At 37.4% G+C, this 11,572-nt stretch overlaps 1 protein-coding gene across 2 annotated transcripts in view; it reads right to left on the bottom strand.

The window, feature by feature from the left end:
• Positions 1–1,889: 1,889 nt before the first annotated feature.
• Positions 1,890–11,572, bottom strand: part of CWF19L2 (CWF19 like cell cycle control factor 2) — a 94,788-nt gene continuing 85,105 nt past the window's right edge. For both annotated transcript variants that reach the window (XM_079787348.1, XM_079787349.1), the window contains 2 exons: positions 4,733–4,834; positions 1,890–3,005 (listed from right to left, as the gene is read on the bottom strand). In XM_079787348.1, the coding sequence (XP_079643474.1) occupies positions 2,862–3,005; positions 4,733–4,834 (246 nt within the window). In that variant the 3' untranslated portion in view covers positions 1,890–2,861. The remainder of the gene's footprint in view (positions 3,006–4,732; positions 4,835–11,572) is intronic.

Raw genomic sequence — 11,572 nt, 5'->3', positions numbered from 1 at the left:
CCCCATTCCTAAAATAAAGTGGCACCTTCCCCTTCTCTCTTGGAACTGTCTTTGGGATGGTTACTCTGGAGGCAGCCAGAAGCCACACAGCAACTCCATAAAGAAGAGTATGATCAGCCTGACTCTAGCTGCTCATCCTTCCCATGCAGACACCATACCTGTGAACAGAGGACCTACACATACGGCCCCATCATCTCCAGATGTTTGAGCCACTTCAGTGGAGGCCCCAGACATCCTGAAGCAAACAAATCATCTAGCTGAGCCCTGACCAAACTCCTCAGGCCTAAAGCCACAAGATACAGTGGTTGTTATGAGTAGCAAACAGAAAAAATGGAGTTCAGTCTTGATATCCCTGTTACAGACACACACACAGTGGAGATGTCATGTTGGTGTCTGGATATACGTTCTGGAGTTCGGTGAAGAGGTCCAGGGTGAAGATATAAACTTGGGAGAATCTCCTGTTCTGTTCTACTGTTCCTTTTTCCATAGTGCTTATCACCTCTGACATTTTCTAGATAATTTATTTATTATGTATAATGTCTTCTGTCTGTCTTTCCCTATACAGTGTGGACTGCACAAAGGATTTTTGTTTTATTCACTAACATATCCCCTGCATGCACAACAGTGGTTGACATATAGAAACAGACACTCAAATATTTGTTGAATAAATGAACCAACTTAAAAAACGGTATTTAAGACCTTTTTAGTGATGAGATTCCTTTGGGAGGGAGGGAGTATATTAGAGAAAAGATAGGTTTGAGAACGTGCATTTCAACACTTAGCGGTATTAGAGGAACCAGCAAGGAGATTGAGAGGATGCAGCCAGTAAGGAAGGAGGATGAATAAGAGATGGTGCCCTTGAAGCAAAGTACAGAAAGCGTCTCAAGAAGGGGAGTGACCGAGTATGTCAGTGATGCTGATGGTAGAGTAACACGAGCACTGAGCATTAGTTACTCGAATTGCCCCTGTAGGAAGTTCACCGAGGACCTTAAAATAATTAGTTTTAGTAGAAGGAACAGATTTTTAAAAATGGATTTTGCTGTCAACTGGTGGCTGAGGGGGACAGGATGCCAGGGTTTGTGTTGACATATTATACAATGGTTTGTATGCTAACTAAAAGTAATCTTACGTAGAGGGAAAAACGTAACAACACCAAGAAAATAGGGACAACTGAATAGGTGAAAAAGGATGAAATCCAGTGTGTGAGTGAGTGGATTAGCCCTAGATAAGAGTAACAAAATAATTTATCTACAGTTAGCAAGAGGGAACGTATAGTACATGGGCACAGAGGCCAATCTATTGATAGATATGGTACAAACTCCCTTCTGTTTGGTTGTATTTCCTCAGGAAAACAGGACAAGGTCATCAGCTAAGACTGAAGACAGGGGATGGGAAACAGTCCTTTAGCACGGTACTTGCACACACTTGGTGCATACCTCATTTTAGAACTTGCACAATGTGCTATAATTATTTATGAACATGTCTCTTTCTCCACTAAACTCTGAAATTATTCAAAGTAGATAAGTAGTTTTTTTTTTTGCACTACCAGCAAGTAACAAAATGCCCTGCAAATAATTGTTTGTTAATTCACTGACACAGAATAAATGAATGTTATAGACTCCTCTAAGACATTGCAGCAAAGCCTGAAGTTTGAAACTGCAATAAATAAAATACTATCAAGTATCTATTTCATAAACATATTTAAATTGCAAATATTAAGAAACTGAATCCATTAAACTTTAACTTATTGTGAAATTTAAGAACTAGAGATAGGACATAAACATTTCTCTTCTGTAACACATTAATGAAATAACATGTCAATATTAAAAATAACTATGTAATAATAATTAAAACAGCTATGTAGAATTATGAGTTAATCTAGAGTACATGTCACACTAATCCTAGGTATTTGACATTTCATGACAAAATGTCCAAATTCAGCACCAAAAAACCAACATCTTCCAAGAAGGATTTACTACAAAAATATCTTCCATATTAAAAAAAGTAGACCTTTTACACCATGGCCATATTTTATCAGCATATAGTTTTCTCTTGACACCAAGTATAAGAACAAAGGAAAATGAAGAGCCTTAGATCAAGTGGGGGAAGAGGGACTGTGCTCCTGACATTTAGCATGCTCTCATTACTTAAGGTTTGTAGTAACCAACACAACACAAAAACAATTATTTGGCTGCAATTTTTAACTTTCATACAAATCCCAAAAAACGGTAAATTGTGTTACTTAGAACAATTACTTTTAAACTCACCAAAATTCAAAGACACTATATTTAAAAATTCTAGAAATAAAAACAAATTATGAACATGCCATAATTCATTTAATTCTTTATTACATTTGGAATATTCTTTTTCCTTTAATAAAAAGAATAGCAGTGATACATATGCTACTGGTAGAAAATTAAGAGATCTTCTATAAAATGCTATGAAAAGAAATTTCAATTATTACTGAATATGCCAACTCTTAATTTAAAAAGTGCAAAAGAAGTCAATCAATAGACTTAACCTTGACATTGACCCAATTCCTTCTGAACCAATGGTTTGTTATGCTTCCTGGCTAATCCTTCAGAAAAGTCTTTCCATATATTCATGGAATAGTTCAACACCAAGACGTAGGCACAGAACAGGAACGGGAGCAGGTCACCCGACACAGCTGGCCTCACGCTGGGTTACTGCCATGAAGTCCACAGGAGCAGGTGTGAGGACACGACACGATCCAGTGATGCACGGTGGTCAGAGACCCAGAGCACGACTCCCCTGGGACGTGAGGGTCAGCTGTCTATTAGGTACAACGGAAATAAAACGGAAAGGAATCTGAAGAGGAAATAAACCCTGGAAGGTCTGATTCAACATTTTTTACTTTTGGTGAAGTCAAATGGTTTCCACCACTGAGCAAATTGCAGTGCTTTCTTCCTCTGATCCTCAAAGCTTTCTCGGACGCCTTTCCTCCAAAGTCGAGGCTCTATATCCAGCATCCCACCAATGATTTCCTTTTAAACAATGAGAAAAATACAGACACGTGTATGTATAAATAATGAAAACAGGAATGAGACGACTTGTTTATTCTGCTAATAAATATAGCATTAAGTAGTTTCTGTGAAAGTGTCCAAGTTTTACATAAAGATTAGTTTCAAGCTAAAAAAAATCTGGTTTTCAATTAGTTTTAACTATGCAAACCCTGGAATCTTAGGAGTCTCCCTGTCAAGCAAGTTGTCCATTTTGTGGCCTGTTAGCACATTTACCAGACAGCAGCAAAAGGAGGAAAAGAAAGTGAAATTTAATTTATTTGATCCTTATTAGCTGCTCTGGTTTGAAAAACTAATCAACATCTAATAATTATTAACTTGGTTGTTCAACTGCAGTTGAATCTCAGGCTAATGTTCTCTCTGCTACCCAGTATATTTATAAACCAATTGCAGCAGGGGGGAGGGAGGGAAGGGGAAGGTAGAAGAAGGCATAGAGGGAATAATTGGTGATGGAAAAAATAAAAATCTAAGCATTTATAAAAAAATAAAATAAATGATAATTTACTTCAATTTCACTAGAATGAAGTTTAAAAAAAGTAAATTTTGTCATGTTCAATGACAAAATTCTGTCATTACTGAGTAACAACAGAATGTTTCAGAACAATGAAAACAAATTTCTTTCTAGTTAACTCTGGAAAAAAATATTGTGAAAATTCTCAAACAAGTTTCTGTAATATATCTCAACAGTTCAAAGATGCATGTGATTGTGGGACCCTGGTTAATCCTTTAAGGACAGCAGCATAAAAAGTTTCTAATCCAAACCTTGTGGGTTGAGATTCCTCTTGACATGTCCCTTCTTCATTATAGAAGATGGTCTTTGATAGGAGATGAAGTGGGGAGGGAGCACAGGGAACCCTGGGAATTCATCAAGGCTCCTCTCATTAGAGGACGATCTGAGAGGAAAGGTGGAGCTACCCTACAGTGAAAGGTCACTTGTGGAGCTATTATTGCCTGGACTTCTTCAGACTGCCTAAATGGTTATGTTAATTTTATTCTAATCCCTGACGCAGGCTTACCCACCACCCAGAATCTCAGCAGACACATGGGAAGACTATACCCCTAGAAGGCAATCTGTAGTAATGAAAAGAACCTACTGGCCATAGAAGATCTACACTCCAATATCTTCCCAGAAACTATCTATAAAATGTATGATTCTTGAAATATACAGTGCTTACTTATAAATGAAAAGGTGAGACCATTTGCTCTCTAGTTCAATCATGAGTGCATGTACCCCTGGTTCTGCCATTTATTAGCAAATTATGTTGGGCAAGTTATATAACCTTTCTAAAGCTCAGTTTCTTCATCTGTAAAATGAAAGTAATAACAATATCTATATAATAATGTTATTGTGAGAATTAAATGAGTGCTCAGAACAACACCTGTGTCAGTGTAAACCCTCAGTAAATGTTAGCAACTACCATTCTCAGCACAAGGCTGGCTGATTCCATAGGAAAACACTACAGTCATTGTTAACACTACCAACAAATCTTTGGTTCCAAAGCGACATTCCTGGCTGTAACAAATATTCTGGGTTAATGTTATTAATAGGTGCTAGGCTGTCCCTCTAAAACTGGGTGCAACAGTACTCACCAACCTCACTGTATACTGTGACTAAAGTTTTGACTTCCCTTCAAAAGAAAAGTGCTACTAAATGGCTGAATACTCGAATGTTATTAAATTTGTGAGCATACCTTTCCAAAGTAATGAGGGAATTTGTGTTGATCTTCAATGACATGAGCAAATCCTCCTTGGAGACCAAAATCCACAGAGAAGTAAGGTAAGCCTTTAGGCACCTAAATAAATCAGATGTAAATACAACACGAAATCAGGAAGTCATGCTTAATCCCTCTTTTTGCTATCTGGCATGTCAGTAAATAAGTGTCCCTCAAGAAAAGTTAAAAAAAAAAAAAAGGTTGAATTTCTAATCTAGAAATACTGCGGCATTGACCTAACACTCTAAGAAACACATTTCATTTGGTAGCCTTTAAGCCAGATAGCTCTTCATAATCCAACAATTTCATCAAAACCAATTATTTTTAGGAATCCAAAATGGCAGCAGAGTAAGTGGAAACTACAATGACACTCTCCCAGGACCAAACTGGAATACAACTAAAATACAGGAAAACCATCCTGAATAATCAACTGAAGACTGGCTAGAGAGAATCCTGATAACCAAGGTCGGAAAGTGGAGATCCCATAGTGGCTGCAGGAAGGGTGGAGGCGCGAAAGGGCTGGCCGGGCTCCCACAGGCAGCAGATGAAATTCTGGAGGGATATCTCAGCTCAGGGGGGTCCCACTGAGAACTAGGGCCACCCAGCAGAGGGCACCAGAAATGAGAAAGGTAACCACATAATATCCAGCTATGAAAAGCAGCAGGGTTGCTTCCTGCCAGGGAGAGACAGCTGGAAATGCAGGAACCCTCTTAAAGGGCCAATGCACATTTTCATGTACAGCCACTCACTTTGGGCTCTGACAAAGAGAGGGCAGAGTGAACTAGAGCTGTGTGAGGAAGTTCTAAGGTTGGGGACCCTGGGTTTAGAGATCGGAAGGCAGCCACCCCGATTTTCTGTGTTGAGCCATTCCCTCAAGCTGTGGAGGACATCTTTCTCAGGTAAATGTTTATTATCCAGGCAGCTTTTGCCTGTGGGGGCAGAAACTACCCCACTCTGTTGGAAAACCTCTCACCCCACCCTACATCTTGCTGTGATTGATAGTCTGAGGCTAATTGAGACTGAATAACATCAGACTGTAGGCAGAAGTGGGTCTCTGGTGGTTTTTAGTCCTTGCCTGATCTAATTCATAGCCTGGAGCTAGGGAAAGCAGACCTTGGCGCACATCTTGGTCCTTTTCAAAGGCAGTGAGCACCAGCAGAGGAAGCCACAAGCAGTGCATTGCTGATAGCTCCGAACAGGGTGCCCAGAGCCAGTCACCAACAGTGTCTGACATTGTCCTGCGCTAGAGATTGAGGGTCATAGCAGCTCTACCTAATATACAGACACAAACCCAAACAGGCAGCCTAAATGAGGAGAGAGATTAAAAAAACAACAACAACAAAAAAAACCACACACACACAAAAACAAGCCCCAAATGAAAGAACAAGAGAATTCTCCAGAAGAAGAGCTAAATAAAATGGACATCCAACAATTATCAGGATATAGAGTTCAGAATAATGATTGCAAGGATGCACAATTGCATGAGAAAAGATACAGAAACTATGAAAAAACACCAATCAGAAATGAAGAATGGCATAGCACTAATAAAGAACACAATGGAAAGAACAAGCAGAAAATTAGGGGAAGCCTAGGATCAGATAAATCGGTGAATTAGAAGACAGGGTAAAAAAAAAATCAATCAGAGAAACAAAAAGAAAAACAGGACAGTTTAAGGGAGTTGTGGGACAATGTGAAATGTAACAATACTCACATCATAGGATTTTCAGAAGGTGAAGAAAATGAGCAAGGGATAGAGAACTTGTTTGAAGAAATAATGATAGAAAACTTCCCTAACCTGGTGAAGAAAAAAGTCACACAAGTACAGAAGGCACAGAGAGTCCCAAGCAAGGAGAACCCAAACAAGCCCACACCCAGACACATCATAATTAAAATGCCAAAAATTAAAGACAAAGAGAGAATCTTAGAGGAAGCAACTGAAAAGCAATTGTTACCTACAAAGGAGCTCCCATAAGGCTGACAGCTTATTTTTATCATAAACTCTACAAGCCAGAAGGGAATGGCATGAAGGGTTCAAGGTAATGAAAAGCAAGATTCTGAAACCAAGGTTACTATATCCAACAAGGCTATCATTCAAAATAGATGGTGAAATAAAGAGCTTCCAAGGCAAAAAAAAAAAAAGTTAAAGGAGTTTATTACTACCAAACCAGTACTGCAAGAAATGCTAAAGGAACTGCTGTAATGAGAAGAAGAAATACATAGAGAGAAACATAGGCATATAGAATTAAAATGACAATAAATAAGTACCTACCAATAATAATCTTAAATGGAAATGGATTAAATGCTCTAATCAAAAGACATAGAATAGCTGAATGGATACGAAAACATGTCATAAATATATGCTGTTCACAAGAGACCCACCTCAAAACAAAATACTCATACAGGATGAGAGTGAAGGGATGGGGAAAAAATTTCCCAGGCAAATGAAAATGAAAAAAAAAGCTGGGGTAGCAATACTCGTACCTGACAAAATAAGACTTCAAAATGAAGACCATCATAAGAGACAAAGAAGGCCACTTCATAATACTAAAGGTAATGATTCAACAAGAAAATATAACCCTTGTAAACATATATGCATTCAATATAGGAGCACCCCAGTACATTAAACAACTCTTGATGGACCTTAAAGGAGAGATTAACAGCAATACAGTCATAATGGGGGACTTGAACACTCCACTGACATCACTGGATAAGTCTTCCAGACAAAAAATTAACAAGGAAACAGAGACCTTAAATGACACTAGATCACATGGATCTAAGTGATATTTACAGAACATGCCACACCAAAGCAATAGAATATAAATTCTTCTCAAGTGCACATGGAACATTCTCAAAGATAGACCACATATAAGGGCACAAAACAAGTCTATACAAATTCAAGAAGATGGATATAATACCAAGAATCTTATCAGATCACAATGATATGAACTGAGAAATCAACTAAAATAAAAACACTCAAAAACATTCAAACACATGCAGGCTAATAGCATGTTATTAAACAATGAATGGGTTACCAATGAGATCAAGCAAGAAATATAACACTTCCTGGAAACAAGTGAAAATGAACACACAACCACCTAAAACCTATGGGACATGGCGAAAGCAGTCCTGAGAGGAAAGTTCATAGCACTTTGGGCCTACCTCAAGAAACAAGAAAAAGGACTACTAAACTATCTAACCCTACAACTAAATGAACTAGAAAGAGAACAGCAAGAAGAGCCCAGAGGAAGTGGAAGGAAGGAAATAATAAAGATCAGAACAGAAATAAATGACATAGAGACTAAGAAAACAGTACAAAAGATCAGCAAATACAAGAGTTGGTTCTTTGAAAAGATAAAACAAGATTGATGAACCTTTAGCCAGACTCATCAAGAAACAAATAAATATAAATAGAGATGAAAGAGGTGATATAACAACAGACACCACAGAAATACAAAGGATTGTGTGCAAACAAACTGAACAATCTGGGTGAAATGGACAAATTCCTAGAAACATACAATCTTCCAAACTCAATCAGGAAAAAATCAGAAAACCTGAATAGGCCAATAACAGCTGATGAAATTGAAGCAGTAATTAAAAAACTTCCAGCAAACAAAAGTCCTGGACTGGATGGATTTACAGATAAATTTTACCAAACATTCAAAAACAACTAACACCTATCCTCCTCAAACTATTCCAAAAAATTCAAGCGGAAGGAACACTTCCAAGCTCTTTTTATGAGGCCAGCATTATCCTAATTCCAAACCAGATAAAGACACTACAAAGAAAAGAAATTACACGCCAATATCCCTGATGAACAAAGATGCTAAAATCTTTAACAAAATATTAGCAAATCGGACCCAGCAATATATTAAAAAGATCATACACCATGATCAAGTGGGATTTATTCCAGGGATGCAAGGCGGGTACAATATTCACAAATCAATAAATGTGATACATCACATAAACAAACTGAAAGATAAAAACCACATGATCATATCAATAAATTCAGAAAAAATATTCGACAGAATACAGCACCCTTTTCTGATAAAAACTCTCAGTAAAGTGGGAATAGAGGGATCATATCTCAACATAATAAAGGTCATATATGAAAAACTTACAGCCATCATAATACTCAATGGGCAAAAACTAAAAGCATTTCCCTTAAGAATAGGCACAAGACAAGGATGCTCGCTTTCACCACTCTTATTCAACATAGCACTGAAGTCCTAGCCACAGCAATCAGACAAAAAGAAGAGAAAAATGGCATCCAAACTGGAAAGGAGGAAATAAAACTGTCATTATTTGCAGATGACATGATATTGCACATAGTTAATCCTAAAGTCTCCACCAGGAAACTACTAGATTTAATAAATGAATTCAGCAAGGTAGCAGGATACAAAATCAACATCCACAAATCTATGGCATTTTTATACACCAATAATTAACTCTCAGAAAGAGAAACTAAAACAGCAACCCCATTGTCCCAGCCAATTTGGCTCAGTGGATAGAGCATCGGCCTGGGGACTGAAGGGTCCCGGGTTCGATTCCAGTAAAGGGCACATGCCCAGGTTGCAGACTCAATCCCCAGTAGGGGGTGTGCGGGAGGCAGCCAATCAATGATTCTCTCTCTCGTCATTGATATCTCTCTCTCTCTCTCTCTCTCTCTCTCTCTCTCTCTCTCTCTCTCTCTCTCCTTTCCTCTCTGAAATCAATAAAAAATATAGATATTAAAAAATAAAAATATAAAAAAAAATTAGCAATCCCATTTACCATTGCAACAAAAGAAAAATAAGATATCTAGGAATAAACTTAACCAATGAGGTAAAAGACCTATACTTGGAAAACTATAGGACATTGAAAACAGAAATAGAGGAAGATACAAAAAAAATGCAACTATGTATACCATGTTCATGGACTGGAAAAATTAATATCATTAATATGTCTATACTACCCAAAGCAATCTACAGATTCAATGCAATTCCTATTAAAATGCCAATGGCATACTTCACAGAGTTAGAACAAATACTCCAAAAGTGTATGGAACCATAAAAGACCCTGAATAGCTGCAGCAATCTTGAGAAAGAAGAACGAAGTAGGAGGGATCACAATACCGGATATCAAACTGCTCTACAAAGCCAATGTAACCAAAACAGCCTGGTAATGGCACAAGAACAGGCATATAGACCAATGGATCAGAACAGAGACCCCAAAAATTGACCCACATCATTACAGTCAATTAATATTTGACAAGAACATACAATGGAGTAATGACAGCCTCTTCAACAAATGGTGCTGAGAAAACTGGACAGACACTTGAAAAAAGATGAAACTAGACCACCAACTTACACCATACACAAGAATAAATGCAAGGTGGATAAAAGATTTAAACGTAAGGCATGAAACCATAAAAATCTTAGAAGAAAACATAGGCAGTAAAATCTCAGACATCTTATGTAGCAATATGTTTATGGATACATCTTCTAGGGCAAAGGAAACTAAGGAGAAAATAAACAAATGGGACTACGTCAAAATAAAAAGCTTCTGCACAGCAAAAGAAACCACCATAAATTGAAAAGGAAACCCACTGGATGGGAGAACATATTTGCCAATAATACATCTGATAAGGGGTGAATATCCAAAATTCATAAAGTACTCATACAAATCAACAAAAAGAAGACAAACAATTCAATTAAAAATGGGCAGAATACCTGAATAGATATTTCTCCAAAGAGGACATACAAATGGCCAGGAGACACATAAAAAACTGCTCAAAGTCACTAATCATTAGAGAAATGCAAATTAAAACCACAATGAGATATCATCTCACACCTGTCAGAATGGCTGTCATCAAAAAAATCAACAAACAACAAGTGCTGGCGAGGATGTGGAGAAAATGGAACACTAGTTCACTGCTGGTGCAGCCACTCTGGAAAACAGTATGGAGTTTTCTCAAAATATTAAAAATGGAACTTCCATTTTACCCAGCGATCCCACATCTGTGAATATATCCTAAAACCCCCAAAACACCAATTGGAAAGAACATATGCACCCCTATGTTCATAGCAGAGTTATTTACAACTGCCCATCAGTAGATGAATGGATAAAAAAGCTGTGGTACATTTATACTCTGGAATACTATGCAGCTATAAAAAAGAGGGATCTCTTACCCTTTGAGACAGCGTGGATGGACCTGGAAAATACGATGCTAAGTGAAATAGGCCAAACTGAGAAAGAAAAATGTCACATGTTCTCATGTATTTGTGGAATCTAACGTACTGACCAACAAAATAAGACCCCAAGCAGTGAGGCATGGAACAGACTGACATACCTTGATGTGGGGTTGGGGGGACAAGAAGAGATAAACCAAAGAACTTATATACCAGTACTTATATATATATAGCCCATGGACACAAGCAATAGGATAGTAAAGACCTGGGGAGTTGGTAGGGGCTGAGAGGAGGGGCAAAGGGAAGGAAAATAGGAGGTATCAACAATAAAGAATACATTTAAAAAATAAAAAATAATAAAATTTTTAAAAAATAAAGAATGGATAACTTGAGGGTAGATAGTACAGTATAGTGGAAAGAAAGTGGTCATCTTGAAATAATACAAAGCAATTAAAATTAGGGCTAATAGAGTTTTTCATGTTATAGGAAAAGTATAAGTAAAAACAACTCAGTTTTACAAAATATGCAGAAAAATGGGTTACTGTTTTATGACTTTGTGTTCTTTTATATTTTCACATTTTAAAAATATAAACATATATGAACTAGAATATTAAGAAAAAATAAAGATACAGATATGGCTCTACTCACAGTA

The sequence above is a fragment of the Cnephaeus nilssonii genome (assembly GCF_951640355.1).
Source record: "Cnephaeus nilssonii genome assembly, chromosome: 13".
Classification (NCBI taxonomy): domain Eukaryota; kingdom Metazoa; phylum Chordata; class Mammalia; order Chiroptera; family Vespertilionidae; genus Cnephaeus; species Cnephaeus nilssonii.
Note: the sequence above shows the minus strand (reverse complement) of the source record. Positions and strands in the feature narration are given on the sequence as shown.